At 34.0% G+C, this 21,504-nt stretch overlaps 3 protein-coding genes across 4 annotated transcripts in view; 1 reads left to right on the forward strand and 2 right to left on the reverse strand.

The window, feature by feature from the left end:
* Nucleotides 1-7,852, forward strand: part of LOC128556218 (BTB/POZ domain-containing protein 10-like) — a 30,144-nt gene extending 22,292 nt beyond the window's left edge. The window contains exon 11 of the mRNA XM_053540507.1: nt 109-7,852. Within this exon, the coding sequence (XP_053396482.1) occupies nt 109-383 (275 nt within the window). The 3' untranslated portion in view covers nt 384-7,852. The remainder of the gene's footprint in view (nt 1-108) is intronic.
* LOC128556219 (uncharacterized) lies at nt 7,241-14,196 on the reverse strand. The gene is made up of 3 exons (XM_053540508.1): nt 13,407-14,196; nt 9,263-9,464; nt 7,241-8,691 (listed from the first exon to the last, which is right to left on the reverse strand). The coding sequence occupies exons 1-3, from the start codon at nt 14,162-14,164 to the stop codon at nt 8,425-8,427; spliced, it is 1,227 nt and encodes a 408-aa protein (XP_053396483.1). The 5' UTR covers nt 14,165-14,196; the 3' UTR covers nt 7,241-8,424.
* A 1,990-nt stretch (nt 14,197-16,186) lies between these two features.
* On the reverse strand, nt 16,187-19,076 carry LOC128556726 (uncharacterized). Of its 2 annotated transcripts, none has more exons than XM_053542382.1 (5): nt 19,034-19,076; nt 17,725-17,890; nt 17,248-17,490; nt 16,753-16,937; nt 16,187-16,447 (listed from the first exon to the last, which is right to left on the reverse strand). In XM_053542382.1, the coding sequence occupies exons 2-5, from the start codon at nt 17,798-17,800 to the stop codon at nt 16,322-16,324; spliced, it is 630 nt and encodes a 209-aa protein (XP_053398357.1). In that variant the 5' UTR covers nt 17,801-17,890; nt 19,034-19,076; the 3' UTR covers nt 16,187-16,321. The 2 variants fall into 2 exon arrangements, with proteins under 2 accessions (XP_053398357.1, XP_053398356.1); XM_053542381.1 differs by lacking the exon at nt 19,034-19,076 and adding an exon at nt 18,881-19,027.
* Nucleotides 19,077-21,504: the final 2,428 nt, after the last annotated feature.

A 21,504-nucleotide genomic window follows, 5' to 3' on the forward strand; every position in this document is an offset into this window, starting at 1 on the left:
CTATTGAAGGTGGAGTAAAAAAAAAATTTTCTCTGGTAGGGGACTTCTGTATTACCACTGCAATACTCAGTCACTTGATATGATATAGTTTAAACTTAATTATTTCAGTGATATACAACTATGTTCAGCGGGTGTTTCTACGAATGTCTTGGGAGAAAGAGGAGGCAAAGAGTCGACATGTGGATTTCCAGTGTGTCAAGTCGAAATCAATTACTAATATTGCTGAAGCATCTGCCGACATAGCAATAGACCCACCACCAACGCCAGCGGTACTACAACAACAACAAGGTGCAGATGGCTCGATGCAAGTGATTCCTCCACAACCTTCGCCGTCGGAACCATATGTAGATATCGACTTACTGCCGGAAGGTGACGTAGAGTAGCGATCTTGTTACTTGCTCAACAGGGTGTTGCGGACAGTATATCTTTTTTACTATGTAGACAACAGAAGACTATAATTGTATGAAATCTTTTTTCATTCCTAGAGACATATGTATGTATATTTATATATATGTGTATATTGTAGTTACCTGTTTGTTGTTTTGAGTCCAATCTTTCGTAGTAAGATTTGTCTTAGAAATGTAGTGATACAGACTTACTTTTAACATGTTTGACCGGCAGTTGCGGTTTCTCCAGTCGACCCTTGCGTTAGAAAATGCATGCAGGTAGCTGAACCCACTTGCACAGTCTACAGGGTATTAACGCCAATTTTGAGAGAAGTGAACAAAAACATTGTTGATATTTTTATGGAACAAAACATTGCTGTTTTAAGAACAAGCAAGGTTGTTACTGTTTTAAGTTAGAGCATAACTTTGAACATACGTAAGTTGAGCATATACCTTTATAAAGAAAAAAATTCCAATGACATATATTGAAAGAATCTGTTACTGAAAAAATAAAATTATAAAACAAAAGGATGAACTGATTATTGTCTATTTATTAGATAGATGTTAAAATGTATTATTGAGCATACAGAATTAAGTCAGTCCTTCAAGCCTACATATCGCAAATGTATGACAGTGTCGGTCAGTGCCTTGGAGTGTTTTTACCAAAAAATGCATGATTCTTGAAGAATATTGATATTCCTTTGTTGGGCATTAAATGAAATATTAGCCATCACATAGGAAATATTTGTGTATATTTTTATTATTGAATTCAATTGATTTTTGTTCACTTGATGTAGAAATGTTTCTGGGGTTCCACTTTGAGTAAAAATTCATAAAACCCAGGAATTCCATTACCAAAATAAGTGTCATAAATACTTGTGAGCGGTTCCCTGCTTCAGCCTTCTTGCTAAGACATAGTATTAACAGAAGTAGTTATTTTTCTGTATAAAAGGGAAACCAGAAGCAGGAACTATGATTAATGTGAAGGCAGATAAGTTGATTTTGGTGTAAGAATATAAGCTGTGATAAGATACTTTAAGTTGGGTAATTTTCGCCTAGGTTTTTATAAGGGTTTTCATGGTTAGCAGCTGTATTTGTGGTGTTAAGAATTCACAAAATGTGTTTATGTTTTAGAATATGATGTAGATTAATATTAGTAAATATTTGAATATTCATAAATAATATTAATAAATATTTTGAATATTCATAAATAAGTAATATTCAGAAATATTTTGAATATTCATAAATAATGTATTTTCCTAAATATTTGAATATTCATAAAATAATTGATATTCAGAAATATTTTTAATATGAATGAAAATAAAACCATGGTAGATATTACCCACAGTAGTATGTATAGGAATGGTTTACCATATTTTATCTGTAACATACACAGAAATATACACATTTTCAGTATTTGGTAGTGTGTTTATTTTTGGGCTCTTTACAGTTTGGGCTACATAATGTAAAACTGTCCTGCATGTAGGACTGCTTTTTTGTACAGTCCACACAAAATACTTACTATATATAAGTGTTTGTCTTCTTCAATATAGTAAAATTATAAAGTGTTTTATATATGTGGTGGAATTTATATTTGTATACAGTTGCTTGTATGAACAATATATATTTTGGTTGTTGTAAAGGTAAGCTGGTCAAAGAACTAATATATAGCATTTATGATGTATATTCATGAGCTCTTTCTAATTTTTACTGTTTTCATTCTTTATGGTCAGGTAATTTAGATGACCTGGTTTAATGTAGAATTTAACACAAGTTAACCCTTAGCCTGCTGGTGGCAAGTGATTCTGCCTTTGCGACCAGTGCAGACCATGATCAGCCTGCACATCTGTGCAGGCTGATCATGGTCTGCACTGTTTGCTATTCAGTCAGTAAATTTTTGTTAAGCACCCCTTTTAACAGTTAATGGTACTGTCCAAACTGAAAGATGGACAAGTTCATTATAGAAATTTAGCAGGGTACGGGTTAATGCTTTGATAGAAGAGAGGTTGAGATATCAAGATGTACCAGTATATATGAAGCAAATCCCTAGTAGTACTAAGTAACTAGTCTTCTTGTCTTAAAAATTGACCAGAAAGATTTAATCAGTTACTAAATACATGTATACAGATAAATCTACATATTTCTAGTTTTACCAGTGTTTGGCTAAAACTCATAAAGATTGCAGTGTTCTGAAATTGATTAATTAGGACACTTAGTTATAGATAAAGTATGAAATCCTTCATATACAACTTCAAGTTTGAATTTTTTCTGCTGTGTTTCCAATTTAACCTATGTAATGCACTGTTCTTTTAAATTTGTAGCACCAGGGTCTCGGTCATTTTGCTTCAAGGATCTTTTGGGGGTTGTTTTTCATAACAGACTGTTGATATTTGATGTTGAAGCCTCTCTACTGGTTTCCTTGCTACAGCTATGATATGCGAGTTAAAAATCTTAATTTTTTTTCAGAGAGCCAGCATTCTTACTTCTATTAAAGTAATCGAAAGGGAAATTTCGTAATTTTAGTGTAAAGCTTTTGTTTTAAGAGAATGAAAATGAAAAGAATAATGTACATGTTCTGGTCTTCAGTTTCAGCGTATTAGTCAATAGTCTTCTATTTACGGGTATTTCAATTAGACAAATTTCCTTTATTGGAGAAATGCTTACTTTTCGTAAAATTATGTTTAAAAACTTTCTTGATATTGTTTAAATGTGTTCAGAGTACATTGCTTAGTATACTTCATTGCCCAAAGTCTGAAATTTAGACTTGAACTTTAAATGTTCTATTTGCTCCTGAAACTTTACATGTATTTGTTCAGTTGTAAAAGCATAGTTTCATGAAAATGAATCCTTAAAAAAGACTGAAAAAAGTATGTAGGCTGAAAAATTTTGTAAAATTCAGACCAGATCTACAGTATTGAAGAATATGGGCAAGTTTTTCTGTTGGAATTAGCTTTTTGTACAGAAGATTTGCACTATTTGTTAGTGTTATACTGTACATATTTTGAATGTTGTTGTGTTTAGCTTAATCCTATCACTATTAAGACATATTTTTGAAGGGCGTGTATGTCAAGTATCTAGTGGTAACATAGATTAGCTGTATATTGCTTTATCAGACTTACTCACATTTACTGACAGTTTCAGTTACTGAGGGGATTAGTCTGTTACTTCATAGTGGCAATGTCTCCTAACAAAACTCATCTCTGTGAAATAATTAATTAATTGAGGGACTTTTTTTTGCAGAAAATACTAATGAAGCAGTAAAATTCCCATTCATTTTGTGTTCCGAGGTCAAAATCAGTACATTTATATCCTTAGAATAGCCAATTTGGCTAAAACAATGAACTTTCCTGTCCATGAAATTTAATTAAAAATTACACAGTAATACATTTTCATCCCTCATTTCAAGCAACAGTACTGTAATTGTGCACAAACTGTAAATATTTACTATCATTTCTTTGTTCTTAGCAGTAAGGTCTAAGGGCAGTCATTGGTAAAAGGGATATATATATATATATATATATAAAGTGAGATATTAAAGAAAAAACATCAACGAAATGCCTTTCAAACACACTGGATCCCAGAAGGATACAAGAACATAAAGATAAAATTATAGAGTATGAGAAAAAATATATGTTCAAACAGTGTCAAAAGTTTAATTATAAACCCGAGCGCTTTCGGCTTTTTAAAAAAGCCTTTTTCAAGGGTAGCATAAATCAAAACAACACAGCAACGGCGTAAATACTAGTCTTACTAGATTAGCCTGCTGAAGCATTATTTTCCCCACTAAGATTAAAAACACAGATACTAGTAGTTCATTTTAGCAGATATGAAATCACTTTAGGCAATTGGACATAGTTTTTAATTAACATCGACCACAACATAGATTTTCTTTTTCCGCTACCTTCTCTGTTGAAAACGGCGTTAAACACAAAACCAATGAACGAAATCCTCAGGAAAAATACAGGGAACCAATCAAAAACGCTCTATTTTTATAAAACCGCTATTTTTATTTATCACTCATTCTGTTGATCGATATGTTCATTGAGCATTTATATATCGAACTATACAGGCGGTATTTACGCCGTTGCTGTGTTGTTTTGATTTATGCTACCCTTGAAAAAGGCTTTTTTAAAAAGCCGAAAGCGCTCGGGTTTATAATTAAACTTTTGACACTGTTTGAACATATATTTTTTCTCATACTCTATATATATATATATATATATATATATATATATATATATATATATATATATATATATATATATATAAGGCTGATCTGGTTTTAGTTCTCAGTTTCTTACTTGGATTAAAATCTACTGGAAAATTGTTATAATTATGTGAATTCACATCTGTAGAAATAATAAGGATCACAGTCAAAAAAAAAAGAGATTGTATGAATAATTTAATATATCCATTCTTCAACAATTTTCCCATCGAAACTATGTAATTAGGTAACCATCTGTATCATCTGTAAGTATAACATTTCTTCAGATTTTCTATTCTTGTTATTCAAAACATTTTTTCTCCCTTTACTGGATACAGTTGTCTGAAAACCCCAAGTAGAATTGTAACAGTGTTCTAGAATGTCTGTGATATATGTTTGCCATAGTCCTGTAAATATTGTGTAATGAAATCCACAGCATTGTTTTTGAATATTAACGTGTAACTACATGAGAAAGGTATTCTATGCTTAGTTTTTGAGACATTTAAGATTTGAAATTTCTGTCAAGTTTATAAACTAGATTTACTTCTTTTAGCTTACTCACGAAGAATGCTTGAAGTTTATTTGAATGAGTCTGCTTCCTTCAAGAAATGGCGCTGGTGTCATATATGGAGGAGAAACTGTAAATCTTATGTGGGTTACAGAACATGACTTCTGGGCTCGCACCTTAGTCACTACAGACTTATTTTACTGATTCAGATTCTACTTTTTTGAAACATGAAAAGTTCTTTTATTAACATGTTGCAGACTGGTATGTTGATAACATCATTTAAGCATATGGTACCTTTTCTTGTGACTTGTTTCATGTTAGTTAATGCACAGTTCTTACTCGTAAAGTGTATTTTATGCTATAGGAATGTACAGAATAGGTTATTTTAGTCTTATTAGTAAGCACTTTTTTGAAAAGGAAGGAATGACCAAAATGTTAATGAAAGGGTTTTTTTCCATATTTTTCTATGAATATAGGTTGTAACTAAACATTTGGTCTTAGTTTAAATGTAATTAAGAAAGTCATTTTGTAAACTTCTCATTTTGAATGGTATAAAATTGAATATTATTGTGGTGGTGAATGTTAGCTGTTATTATGATTGTTCAAATTAAAAATGTATACCTTCTTAACTCAGACTGGTATGTTAAATTTATTTGTAATAGCAACATGTGTGCAACATGTATGTCTAGTTGCAATATGCATACTACCTGTATATTTACTTAAGAGCTGACACTTTATGGTACTTCATTTCAGTTTGACCCATTTTCTACTTTTTAACAATCTTTACCTAGCATTCAGGATCCTGTACAAACAGTAGATACCGGAACTAACTTTCGAAATAATTGACACAGACACAAGGATATTTAAATGCAAAGCCACCACCTTGCTTTATAAAACTTTTAAAGCAAAGGATCATATGTGTAAGATTTTGGTAGGGATGTGAGTTAGATTCAAATGTTGAAATTCAGATAAACTAAAAAGTGTGTTTCATGATGTGAAAGATCTTAAATAGATAGAAAGTGGGCATGACCATTATGTAACTAGATTTTAGATTTGTAAAGGTATGAAGTTTGAAATATGAGCCGTGCCATGACAAAACCAACATAGTGGGTTTGCGACCAGCATGGATCCAGACCAGCCTGCGCATCCGCGCAGTCTGGTCAGGCTCCATGCTGTTCGCTTTTAAAGCCTATTGGAATTGGAGAAACTGTTAGCGAACAGCATGGATCCTGACCAGACTGCGCGGATGCGCAGGCTGGTCTGGATCCATGCTGGTCGCAAAGCCACTATGTTGGTTTTCCCATGGCACGGCTCATATGTCTTACCAGCATTAAGAATATTCATATCTTCAGATGAAATTACAATGTATTTGGTTTGTTTCATGTGGCATTTTTTTTCTTGTTTATTTGACATTTTCAGTTAATTTTGCGTGTGTAGAGTATATTTTCGGTATTTGTCTTGAAGTTTCGGTATGTAGTTTTTATTTGTATTTGCTTTTAACTGCACAGTTACTATTTTGGTCTAAAGATAAATCATCTTATTGTAAAGTTACCTTTAGACCAAGTTATTATTGAAACTTTGGTTGTGGTCATTGAGGGTTAGAAAATGAGGTCAGATAGTGAAATAGAAATAAGTATCAGTACACACGTTGGTACAAGTATAGGGATAAGACATTAATACACAAACATGTGTGATTTCGCTATTCTTGTATATAAACTTTGCACAGAAACAAAATGTATGGCATTTATAGGTGATGACATTATGATTCTAGTACAGTTATTTTTTGTTAAGTTGCCCCATGTGGTTCTAAGACGATCTATGTATGAAAAGAATTGGAACCACTGCCTTACCTTTGCATGATCGTAAAAGGCGACTAATAGGGTCTTAACACTTGGTTTTGTTGTAACTCTGTGATTCCAGCAGTTATGCAAATTTTGATTTCACACCTCATGTTTTTATTTCGATGTAAATGAGATGTGAATCCAAAATTTGTAGTCCTGTATGGCGCCATATAACATATACTGTGTTGGTGCGCCGTAAAACCCAAATAAATAAATATTGTTGTTAAAGTGGTAATGGCGACAGTTTTTTTTTTAAAAAAATACCAATGACCGGGGTGCATAAATCAACAGCACTACCAAATTCATGTATTCAATGTTTTTAAATGATCTCTTTATTACAACAATGACAGTAACAGGATATCGTTGAATAATTCAGTAGAAATGAATACAATTTCAAAAATAATAAATTTTCATACAAGTTGATTTGAGAACGTTTTTCCTGTTAGTATAATGCCAGGACGTCATGAAAAGAGGTTTTTAAGCAAAAAATAATTGTAAACCATTTTTACTTGAAACTTTTATGAGAAAAGACAAAAAAGCCTGATCGTATATGGTTGCTGTAAATTATTTCACATGCAGGTCAAAAGTAAGTCGGGGTTTTGTTTGCATTCAATTCGGAATACTATTTGTTGGATAAAGTTTTTGAGTCCGACAGATTGTAAAATGTTCAAATCAATGAATAATTATTTTAAGAAAAACTCTAAGATACTTTATTATTCTTGATGACATGATGTACAGTAAATAAACTACAACAATGTTCAGTTTATCATTTTACTTCAGAGTTGTAGGAAACACACATGTTGACTATTGTTTGTTTTTTTTTTCGTTTATATGTAACCATCTTTCGTTTTACCATCGTACAAATATTTATTTGTATTACAATATAAAATATAATAAAGGAAAAAAAAATATATCAATGTACTTGTTGTTACATTTCAGTGAGCGAACGTCCTTCTCATGGTGAGTACACAAAGATGACCTATATCTGAAATTACCGAAATCTATCGGCACGTGGGTCTATCGTAGTGGTCTGTACATAAAGATGTCTAAATATATTGTCACATAGTAATTATCGTTTATGATAACATGCTGTAAAAAGCTCGTACAAAATGCTGCCCTATGCAGGTTTCCTAAATTAAGTTGAATATCTGTTGACGTCTACACTTTTATTTACCAAAAAAAAACAGGTAGCCAGAAGGAATATCCATAGTCAAACATGTATTATGTAATAATGAAAGAATCGGACTTTTTACAGGACAGAAACTCGTTACTGACACTAGGTGAAAATGTAACGTGTTTCATAATGTCCCTCGTCCATTAAACTAGGTTGAAGAAATACTGACAAGATTTTAGGAACTTAATGTATGTAAACCTGTGTAATACTTCGCAAATATCAAGCGTTTTTGGGAAATTCATCGAAACTATCACTGAGCTGTGCATAACAGGTACCAAAATGAAGAGAAAAAATGCGTATTTGGAGGGAGATCAGTGCACCTGGAGGAACTTCCGTAGAGCTCTTTCATGTTTAGCAGACGACAATCTGTAGTTACACGGATACTCCCAATCGTCACAGTATTCCTCCCGCACGATCTCGTCCCAGGATCGAACCACCACCTTGTCCCCATCCACTGACAGTCCGTTCTCTACTGCACGGGAACAGTCTCTATTTGACCCGAAGGTAACAATCCAGCGGTCAAGGACGCTACCGTCTGCTGATCGAACAGATACTGGGTCAAACTGAAGAGTTTTCACCTTAAGAAATAAAAAAGAGAAGATTATCTGTAATTAGTTGATTTTGTAATGGGAACGTTACATTATTTCTGTTAACTTCTTTATTGTCATACATAACTGACAACATGACTACAACATATTATAGTGGCTCTTGGACATTTTGTGTGTGAACTGCCTCACCATTGCTTGATCGTAAACAATGACTAATAGGGTCTGAACATTTGATTTTGCTGTATCTCTTTTATTCCAACCGGTAAAAAGTTTTGATTATTCATGTCGATGTAAATGAGCTGTGAAACCAAAGTATTCATTCCTGCTTGGTGCTATACAACCTGCACTGTGTTTGTGCGTCTCAAAAAATCACTGAGAAAAGATTTAACATTGATTATTTAAGAGCTGAAATCAATTCCTAATTTGGCGAAAGAAAGATGAAGCTAGCCAGCCAGTTGAACTTATCCGATTATAAATCACATGAATAACGGATCGGCAAACACATGTTCTTAGATTTAATAGTCTGCAAATGGAGCGTTTGACCGCAGCAAAACGGTTCAATTACAGTTTTCAAGAATAAATATATAAAAAGAGCCAGTACCTCACACTGTATCTGGGTTTCGACTAGACGCTTGACCTGCACGTGATCATACTTCCAACTGTCACGAAGACTGAAGCAGACGGCACTCTTCAGGTTCTGTCTTGGCGCGTTCTTGAGATGTGTAGAAGGCGTGACTCTGTTTGCCCAGTTGACGGATTCTTTCACCTCCTCTAACAAGGACTTTTGTTTTGTCGGTTGAGCTCTACCGAAAGACATTTAAAATAACAAATTATTCCAACTGTTTAATTTATGCCCGATTCATTGTGGTTAAGACAAGTTTAATTCCAGTTCTTGATCTTCCTTTCTTTCCTAGAACTGGGATCATAAATGACAACGTCTAAAAAATTAAATCAATAATTGACAACGTTAATCTGTCACGGTTTAACGTCACGACGTACACATGTATACACCACAACTGAGTATTATATCAGAGTTCTTATAGAATTTTACTTTTACTTTATTCAGTGTTCTAAGTAATGCACAGGAATCTAAAAGTATATTTCTCAATACAAATTATTTCTAAATTATTCATATGTAAAAGCTAGCTTTGAAATAGGAGACACCGAATCGATACAAACCGACACGGCTGTTGCATGTCAGGAGAAATTTATCATGAATCCATTTTCTCGTAGGAAATGTTCTAGCCAGAAAAGTGGGTTTTTAATCTAGATAGCATGGCTAAATAAAGAAACATTCATCCATGGAATGGAACGTCAAATGCACGCGTATACGCCTGCTGACGATCTATAATTACTGTTACCCTGCTGAGACAAGATTTATATTCCAGAAACATTAAACGAAATGTGGGATTTTCAATTAGAAAACAACACAAAGCAGAGAAAATTTCAGAGCAGAGAAATTTTGTCATGTTTAGTCTGCTGAGATGAACCACCGACCCTAAATGCTTGAAATAAAAATATGATAATATTATAAATAATCTTACAGTATTAGGTAACTAACATGATTTTGATGAATAAGACATGCATTAAATGGATTGAATACACTGTATATTTCACATTTGGCTATTAAAGTAAACTAAAACCAAATTTAAAAAAAAAAAAAAAAAAAAAAAAAGAACTTTTTTCTCCATAACAAGCAAACGAAATGTAGCCTAGCCTATTATATTTTTTTTTCAATTTCAATGGATAAATGAATTGTCTATTTTGATAGATAATGGTCTGTCTGTGACCGGTTTAATTGTACAAGAAGTTTCTGAGAAAAGACCACATGTAAGTCCATATATCGACGATGTACTCTATGCAAATGTCCTGTTCTGCTCTGTTCTTAACACAAATTTTAGTCTTACAAATACAGTACAAACAACAAAGTCAGTGAATTCACCCCCGTCCATTAGTGTCTTTTTTTATTTCCATATATTTACTAATTTCGAGGCAAAGGGCAAACACGGCAGTTACTGAAGAGAACCTAAAGTAATCTATATTTTTGTTAAATTTCATGAAGATCCATCGATGGATTTCTTTATTATGTTGGAATTTATGGATTGTAAAACAATTAAAGGGCAATTACTCTAAAGTATTGGACCCGTAATAGAGTACCTCCTTTTTGAAGAGTATTCAATTCCTACCATAAACCTATTTTGACTGCAATTTTCAGGGGGCGTAGGTTCAAGCCCCACTGGGACCATAATTTTTCTCTCCATATTTTCCTTTTTTCTAGTAAATTTTTACTTCTTACAAGACTTATTATGGATGTATTGTACAAAAGTGGAAAATTTTCATTTCATAAGCGATTTCTTGCTATTCAAAGTGAATTTACCTCTAAATCAGGAGGGGTAGAGTAAGACATCTTTAAAAATACTGAGTTACATGCGGTAAAAATTCTCTGTGTTGTCTCATTAAATCTGTTTACTTGAGGCACCCTTGAAAAAGATGATATTTACAGTTTTATTTTGTGTTTTATAATTGTTTAACAATAGTTTGATGTTTCTTTTATCAAAATAAATGTTGTAATGAATTCTCTGCAAACGTTTTAGATAGTGGCCATCACATCGAAATTTGTCTCTACTTGAGCTTGAGGAAATACCATAAATTATACAAAATTTACAAAAAAACGGCACGGTAAAAGTTGTTTAAAATTTGCAAAACAGTGCGAAACATGGTCAACTTTAAGAATATAACAAACAAGTGCCATTTTTTAAACATTACTATTAGGGGTCCAATACCTTAAGTTACTGAAGTGATCCTCATCCTGATAAAAATTGCGCGTGCACTACAGCCTTAAAGTGATCAACATTTGTGTAAATTTTCATGAAGATCCATCAACATGTTCCTTAGATACAGTAACAAATCCCTATTTTTTTTATCAGATCAAGGGAAAACTGCTATTATTGGATCAACGGGGATAATACTACATATGTGCTGTAATTAATGATTATGCGAGGTTTGTCGATTCGAGCTAAAAGGCTTTCTGAATTATATGTATTTTCAATTTCGGACACAGGATATAGAGATAGAGCCTAAAATTTTCAATGATAGTAATACATTAAATAAAGTCTAGAAATGGATTTCCAAGTTCTTGAAATAACCAAAAATGATTTCACAAATGTGAAGTTTATGATAGTTTTGTTAATACATGTATCAATAACAGAAATTTTAATTTTTAATTTAAAGTTGTGATCCACAAAGAATGACAACTCTTGCCTTGGGCTAGTACTTATAAGCAAAGATATCTATTAGTTTACTTCCCTTGCAATTACACAATTGAGTGGAAAATGAAAACTGTTTTAGACACAATATCATACTTTTTTGCACAACAAAAACATTTAGGATTTATTAATTTGTGTTTGATTTATCCCTCAAAACATGGTTCCTATGATTCTGTCAACTTACATATGGTAAAAAATTAACTTTTAACAAGCCAATAATAAAATGAAGTACCAGTAAGTAATTAATAGTGCAGATAAAACAGTTTTGCTTGTATCAAAATGTCACAATAGAAGCACTTTTGTAATACAGAACACCTGGTAGGATTAGTAAAGGTGCAATTATATTGATCTCTATTTCGTATGCCTACAGGATAATTAAAGCATTTATTTTGTATTGATGTGGTATATCATATCTCCTCAAAAATATATTATTTAGCCCTTTTAGTATTAACAGGGCTTTTCGCGAATTGAGGATTTTGCATGATCTAGATATACACTTTACATCATTCTTAAGGTCATCGACAGGATGGTAGTAGCATCTTTATTATTTAAAAAAATTGAGCCGCACCATGAAAACCAACATAGTGCATTTGCGACCAGCATGGATCCAGACCAACCTGCGCATCCGCGCAGACTGGTCAGGATCCATACTGTTTGCTGAAGGTTTCTTTAATTGCAGTAGGCTTTGAAAGCCCACAGCATGGATCCTGACCAGACTGCGAAAATGTGCAGGCTGGTCTCGATCCATGCTGGTCGCAAGTGCACTATGTTGGTTTTCTCATGGTGCGGCTCAAATGATCATTTTATGTTTCCTATTCTAAAAACCAAGTAAAATGGCAATTGTATAAAAAATTTTTTTAGAAATTTTAGGACGTTTTTGCATGGAAATATTGCTGCTAGGCTATTGTATCCTGAAAGTTTGATATCAACGGCATTAAACAAATAAAGTCAAAATATAAGTAAAAAATACCGGGGTGTCTAAAACGGACGAAATTTACATGTAAAAGTACACCACCCAAATCGTTTTATGGTTATTAATTCAAAATTAGTAACGGTATTTTGAAAATCTAAAACGTTCTTATAACCAACCTTGTTCTTTTTAATAATGTGTAATCTCAGCGGTATTGTCTCGGAGAAATTAAAGGGGAAAAGCTACGGAAAAGGTGGATCAGTCATCTGATCTGATTATATTGGGTTTCGTAAATTTCGCTGTTTGGCATTTATAAGATGCTGTTTGGCCGGGTAGAAAGCGCTTTAGCGGTGCCCGAAAGTTTACTATGCGCCTGCGCAGCAAGTTGGGGGTTGTGGGGCAAAGTGGGGGAGAGTGCAGCCCCAAAACACATTCACCTGAAAATAAAGTTACCCCTATACTTAATTTTAAGACATTTCAAAACTAGATCTACTATTATTATAGGATCCGCTAAAGTGCAAGTGTCTTGTTCGAATGAAACAATACTATTAAATGAAACACTAAATTACCTTCTTTTCATAGACTCCCCGCATACGAAAGCCCGTGGCGGGAAGTAGGAAGTATCCTTTGGCGTATTTTTCGGTTTCATGGTAATGTCTCTGTCCAAATTCCTCACAGGTAATTTGGGAACACGGTTAGATTCTACAATCGCCGATGAGCTCTTTTGTGGTTTTTTCCGGACAATCGGTGCCACTTGGTTCACATGAGCAAGAGACCCTCCAGGCGTGCAAGCTGTCCTGCGCCGGAAACCTAATTCCTCTAATCGACGATAAGCGGCGTCGTCCATACGCTCGAATTCTCCTCTAGGACTGACTTTATGCGTTTGGTCAAAGTCGACTAGACTTTCTGCAGGTGTAGTAAAATGACCGTTACATTCCGATGACTGTTGCATTATATAATTACCAGTCTCACTCGTTTCTTCATTCGCATAGTCGCCACTTTCATGTTTATCTATGGTAAACTCAGTTCTTCCATTTGGAGACACGGTGAAAAGCTGCCAGCGGTATGACTTGGTCTTCTGGTCATAAGCAAACACGCCCTCAAAACCGTCTATCGCGAGATCATGGTTAGCACAAACACTTATGTCAAACTGAACACGTTCGCCTCCACCAAGGGATGTTGGTGGTGGCGACAATTTTAAAGTGGCATCTTGGTATGAAGTTCGGACTTTACTCAATGGTGTAATAAATTTATAACTGACCATTGGTGCCGGAGATCGGACTGAGTCAGTACTTCGCAATATCATAGCTTGGCTTGAGGTAGGCATTTCCTGTGTTCTATCAAAGCTCTTCAATTAGAATACTTTGTTCTTGAAGACTAATGGATCCAATCGGCGTCTGATTTCTAACCGGAAGCGCAGTGAGGACAGGAAATGACGTCATCCACAGAAAAATGGCGCTCTTGCCTTCCATTCTATAGGTCAGAGACCACAAATTAAAAAAAGTACAGGGAACTTACTGGGAATGTCATGGAATAAAGTAGCGTCTGTGCGTTCTGATTGGTCAGTCATGTAAACAAACCCGAAGAAGCGATTTTTTTTTCAAAATTGAGATTTTTTTACTGCATTTACAGTATTTTATTATACATTTGCTTCGTTTTATGTTTATTGAAAAAAAGTTTATCAACCGAATTTCTCCCGCCATGCCAACGATGTACATGTAAACTGTGGGTCATCCCATTCACACGAAAATTACTTAAATAAAGTATCACTATTCATATATTTTTCTTCCGATATTTTGTTAGAATTAATTGAGATAGTAGTTGTTGAAGAAAAAACGTAATTAGACAGGTCTATACATGTTTCGATTTCTGGAAGGCCGTACACGCCATAATATTATAATATAAGTCTATGGAAAAACAATTGGTGGTCTCTTACCTTTAATATTCTTTAACATGTCATGTAGAGCTGTGGAATATGTCTCCCAAGTTGGTATCCGACATTTCTCGCAACAACCAGATGTCCCATTTAAGAGATTTTCGTTAAAAATTGCTGATGATCGCAAGCCCGCAGAGTTCCCTTTCAGCTTAATTGTATTTGTAAAGCTCGAGGTACGCTTAGGTTATATTCAGCTATTTCCTGTACCTTAGACTCGTGTAATTATCTCTAAGTAGAGCATTTATTTACAGAAAATTGTGTTAAAAAGAGAAATAAACGACAGCATCCGACGACAATTACAATTACTTTAGTGTTACAGTGTCGCATCCCATCCAAAAGTTTAAAAGCAACATTTCCTTCATTTCAACCCACATTTCGCGTGCCGAAACTACATTTAGTGACCCTTGTAAATTTTTATATCACCGTTTTGATTAGCTAATACAATACTAGCATATCTAAATTGCCTGATATCCTTTTACTTTTAACAGAGCTATTTTGTCATTGCTTTTAACTACCATTTTACATTTCAGTTTACTAATAGTCTTTGTGATTTGACGCGTCAAATATTTACGTCCCATTGAGGGGGTTGTCATCATCGGAAGATAGGCATCCTACTATTGGCCAGCCCCTTTTGCGCTGGACATCATTTTGAACTTGCATGTTTAAATTCTTTACAAACTTACAGAGTTCTGAACTAAATAGTATGCATGTGTTTACGTGTCATCTTACTGCAGTTTCCGGAGATGTTAGTTTTAGCACTGGTTCATGCAAATAAGCTCAACATTCCTAGCGTGGAGAGACTATTTACCTTCAGAGTAACAAAATAAAATTTTAGAAAATACGAAAGGATTTTAACCAGATTACAACTGTTTGGCACATTAAAATGCTTTGAAACTTCGAAAAAAATATTTTTAACGAAACTTTACATTTTGTAATGTTGTCATTAATATTCATAAAAATACAACTTAGCTAACTAACATAAAAATACTGCTAATAAATGGCCAGTGTTTTAGCGCAATTTCGGTACCATTTTTATAAGTAACCAAGATGCGATGGATAATCATCTAAATGGTCGTCAGTTCCAAACATGGACGGCTGCAATTAAATGGAAAAACTGAAATCATAAAAATTATGTAGTTCAAAAGAGAGATTTTTATGGGAACATATGAAAAAATGTCTAGTGGGGGTGCTAGTAGACAATACTGGTCCCGACCTGTATCTGCTCGATAATGGTACAGTCGTATGGCTACAATATTACCGACACATCATGTATTGGTATTATAAAGACAAACATTCAGTAAAAAAAATATTTCAATAAATTTTGTCCATTATAATAAGGAAATTTTGTATTTTAGGACTAAATCTAAATTCTTGAAAATGATGGGCGTGGTCCATTATGAACGACAGAAAAAGGTGATTTGCATATTTTATTTTTTATGAAATACAACAAAAGTTGGAAAGAACATTTTCATATACATATCCAAGAAAGTGATAAATGACAATGTCACACAACTGAGTATCGTCAGTATCAGGTAACTGTTCTATTAACTATTCGTTATCGTCAGCCTCGTCTTCGTCTTCGTCATCTTCCTCTTCCGGTTCGTCAGGCTGGAATGACGGATCAAATGCAAAATCTACGGATAACCTTTCCTGTATCTCGACATCTGGTATCATCTGGAATTAAATCGCAAAATGAAAGGTCAAAGTTTCTATTAAACATGAATCATGACATCTTTTAATCGAGTCATATTCTTTATTATAACAGCTACTATTAGGTGAAGGATTTTTGTTCTACGCGCGAGGTAAAATTAAGCGGAGCTGAGTCTCATCTACAACATCTGGTCTACAAGACAGACCACAAATTCTAAAAAGATCTTAAGATATGCAATGTTCAAGAAATCACCGACGATGTTTTTACTTTGTGCTCCAGTCTTTTTGACAAGAAATGTAGATAATCTAAGATCTTTGTTGTCACTTACATCAGTAAATTCATCTCTTGTGACCTCTCCATCTTTTGACAGGTTCGGATGCCTGAGTGCGCTGGAGACTAGAGCTAATATATGGTCGTCTGATATAGCACTATGAAATAGCAGACGATACATACGAAACATGGCGTCATGCGTGAGCACCTTCTGTTTGTCTACGTCATACAAGTCGAACAGAACTGAAAAATAAAACAACATCAGTTTGAAATTGACCCATAACTTACAAATTATCCCCGCTTTCAAAAAACTATGAAAAGCAGCGTATAAAATATAACATTTGTCCATTTATTCTGCCTAGAAAATGAAGACTACATGTATTACCATCATTTCTTTCAATCACAATATTAAACATCAAAGAATAGTACTAAGTTTAGTTTACCAAAAAGATAGAGACCTGTATGTTTTAAAATAAAATGAATATTATAAATTGTAACAGAAAATAACGTCACAAGAAATTATTTGAAATAACAGCTTAATGCGAATATTTACACTCTTTCTTTTTTAACGCCGGCGTCCGTCTGCATAGCATAGTACAAATTTTCATGAACTGTTTTGGGTGGATTTTTTTAGTTGTCGAATCCCTGTAATACTGTATGACATCTGGAGCGAACACGCATCCTGTGAACTCCGGCATCATTATACATTGTTCTGTTGTAATACCATCTTTACCCTGACTTGATGAATCCATTGCGCTGTACCGCCGTATGATCTGGTCCGCCTCAAGGCTCGTAACTGAAAACATATCGGTCTTATTTCTTCATAGAAACGAAGTCATTCTTTCAAACGGTGCCACCAATTCAAACAGATCAAATTTCAAGGACAATAAAAAGTCCATCGTTCTCTAGCCCAGGTCTGATTCATATCAAATAGTACATACGTACAGCGTAACCTAAACCGTGAATGTACTGTCTGTTTTCACGGAGGCACTGAAAATGAGTACATTGTATACTATAAAATAATACTTACACGGGGTGTTTTTCCTCAAGGCATTTAAAACTTCTGGTGGTTGTGATGGACCAGTTTTTGAGGAGTCGTTTCCCATTATGTTGCTTTAATGGTCCATCTAATATTCATCCACAGAAACTGTATGCAAGAATTTGACTATAAACATCATTACCAGAATTTACACAGCCTGAAACGAAAGTGAAATTACATCAGACGTTTTATCACTATACGTAGAGTGTTGTTATGTTTATTCACAAAATAGTATAGTTACAACATACCAACGACTTCTGAAGATTACAGTGAGAAATGGAAGAACTCGTCAATTCCAGAATAGAAAATTCATCGAATAAAATAAGTGGTAAGGTTTCAATGGGTATCAACTATGCACGGGAATATCAAACCCGTGCTATTAATAGTACTTAATGATGTGCTAGCGGAGCAAGATGGAAAATTTTCATGCTTCAGCTTTTAACTGCACATAAAATCATACGCTTGTCATATTTTAGGGAGGAGGGGTGCCTCATGTGCGCCTCCACCCCAACCCCTCCCCGTGATTCCGGTAGTCATTTACGCATTTCATTCAAATACAAGTATTTTTAGTAACTGTTTTAATAGATGAATTAATATACTGAGTAAAACTTGTGACTGTTCACACTTTTAATGTGATTTTTCCCTCTCAAAATCCATAAAATTAAGGTTCTGTAAAAGTGAACTAGATCTAGACTATGGTACAAACTTATTGACATGAGTTTTGAAAGACAACCTAGAGCTAATAAATTTTGACCAAACACATATTAAAACGTTGTAACGCTTTTACTTAACACCAATAATGTAACACTTATTTTTACTAGCTCTATCATTTTTCAGTGTTATATACATTTTTGTATATACAATTTTTGACAAACTTGGTGGAAATAAACATCTTGAAAAACTGTGGCCGAGTGGCTTTTAAAATACATAGCTTATTTTTATTTTCTTTCTGGCTGCCTTCTATTCATTCTCACAATTCTAGTCGTTATTTTTTTCTTCTCTGTTTTCTCACTAATTCCAATTAAACACGTACAATCCCCTTGATAAATACATCTGTAGTAAATTCAGATACCGTACGTGACCGTTACCGGCGCATACGGCGTTTAGACAACCAACGTGCACGCACAGGTTTAACGACATAACTTACCCCAAAGTCAAGCAGAATTTTAGAAATAATTAAACTTTTACATGTCTGTGGCACATATTTAACAATTACTAGGTATACATGTATTGAGTTCAACATATATCGAATAAATAGTCGTGAAAATCGGTTGCTACTGTTTGTTTACAAACATATAACCTTTTTGTTTCTCCCAATGGGAGATTGTTCAAGGGAAAGAACTTTACATGGCACATTATCGGGTATAGTGTGCCCAAATTTTATGCAGTAGATAATTATGGATGGTCGCTGACCTCCAGTTTTAGAGGGATGGCAACAATGAAATATTAGAATCATAAAATAGGCCGCCAAGATAAACCAAATGATTAAGACTAACTACAAAGCGAGGGTAGATTCAAGGTGGGAGAATTTAAAGCTGACGTTATGCTCAAATTATGTCAAATATACGCCAGATCGCTTCATTTAAGGTGCACATGCCCTCAGAACCTCCTAGGAAATTCTTTCACTAAAAGCCCCACAAACTTGAACCGCCCATGAACAGTATCTATATAGGACTAAACACAAACTAATTATGATTTTGTGCATGTTAGGTTATAAATGTGTAACTTGTCACTATGGAATTTTTATCACCATTAAAAAAATATTGTTATATTTATAGTGAATGCAGATCTACTTATCATACCATACATACTGGCGAATGTATGACAAAATCCCTCCCTCCCCCACCCCCCACTGTTGAGTACAAATACTAAAATTTAAATGAAAAGATTAAAAGAAAGAACTGGAAAAAAATCGGGGGGATTTGTCCACCTTGGTGAAATTGAACACAGGGGCAGGGGGCATTTTGTCCGGGGTGATTTTGTCCGTATCCCAAAACAGGCACTAGACCAGAAATAAAATGCAATTCGATATGTTATACCACACCCCTATATATACGTATACTATGATAACTATGGTTACGAAAGCACAAACTACGCGAAGTGTCTCAGCGATACGAAACGTTGAAAAAAGGTGACTGGTGCACGATGGAAGATTTTTCAATATGCATAACATCCATTTACCGAACTGTGCACTTTTGGTGAGAATGGGCTGATGTATTTTCCTGTCGGTGACCATATCCGGAGTAGAATATAACACGTGCAATAGCATTTCTTTCTGTTCTGGTGCCAGTGATCATACAAAATTAATTTACAAAATTAATTTTATATATTAACGCAAGCTAAATACATTTGAATTTGATCAGGGTTTTCTACACAAATTAAAAGTTAATGTTTTAAATTAAATAACACATAAACTATTTCAGTGAAAAATGAGCCTTTGATATCTTTCCTTTCATTTGATTTTTCGGACAGTTGTCCTTGTACATTATGGATTGTTTGCACCAAATAGGTAGCGACTGCTCAGTGTTACATTAAGTTTTCCATGATGTTGTTGATGAAAAATTGTATAATGTGTCATATAAGGATGTGGCAGTTATATTTGTGGCTTAGTTTAATAGCTTATTGTATTGAGAAAAGATCTAGACTAGTTTTATTCTCTGAGAAAGTGTCTACATACGCGTAATTGCTCAGTAGAAAATTTAAATTTAATGGGAGCATTTTCAGGGGGTGTTGTTTTTCAAAACAGACTAGTTTTCGTATATGTAACATAATATCTCAACACTTCTTACTAACTGGCAGTGTATGGTTTTCATATCATTGAAATGCTCTAAAGTACTGAACATGAAGTCCAACGATTAGTTTAGTTTAATCATATTTTATTGCATATTTTCATTCCAACATAAATGCATAATATTCAAAATAACTAATCACATCTTGTCATGGACAGAAATTACATTCAAATGAAAGATAGATAAAAGAACGATAAGGAACAAAAACGAATTTTTAGTAATGGATGAAAAGGGAACCCGAAGTACGACCGACCGACCTTAACCACTCGACCTCAGATGCGTTTTCTCTTTAGTAAGGAGAACTTAATAGGGGACATAGGAAACAAATAAATAAATATAAGGTTGATTTAAATCGACTTGTATTCTTTATGTATGTTTGCATTTCATTAAATACCATTTGATTTTCTGCGTCATTCAAGTTAGCTGCATCAAAAAGAAGTTCTTCAGAACTTAGTGGATGGAAAGTGCGAGTGTTACGAAATAGCTGACTGAATCTGTTGCATTTGAAAAAGAAGTGCTCTGCATTTTCTATTTCGTTGCCACACTAGCAGTTTGAATCTTCTCTTAAATGTTTCGAAAAAGGTCATTATTCAAATTGCTACATATTTTTCTAATTCTGGCATGATAAACTGTACGAAATCTATCGCCGTGTAAGAAAAAAATTGGTACGTCAGGAGGTTTAAACAGTTTTTTAAGATTTAATTTAAATGACGATAGAGTTGGTGAATCGCAAATATTGTTCTCGAGTTTGTTCCGTAGCGCAAGAGATTATGGAATGATAAAGTACAATTCTGTGCGTCTACACAGAGTGGCAAAACTGGTATCGTTTCTTAAGTTATACGGGATAGTCTCTCCAAAAGAACTTGGGAATATATCATTTAACAATTCAGGCAAAAAAAGACATGCTTTTTTATAAATTTATGTCAATTTTTGTATTTTTCTGCGATCCGAAAGTGACACCCAGCCGATTTCATTTAATAAC

This window comes from Mercenaria mercenaria, chromosome 4, assembly GCF_021730395.1.
Source record: "Mercenaria mercenaria strain notata chromosome 4, MADL_Memer_1, whole genome shotgun sequence".
Lineage (NCBI taxonomy): Eukaryota > Metazoa > Mollusca > Bivalvia > Venerida > Veneridae > Mercenaria > Mercenaria mercenaria.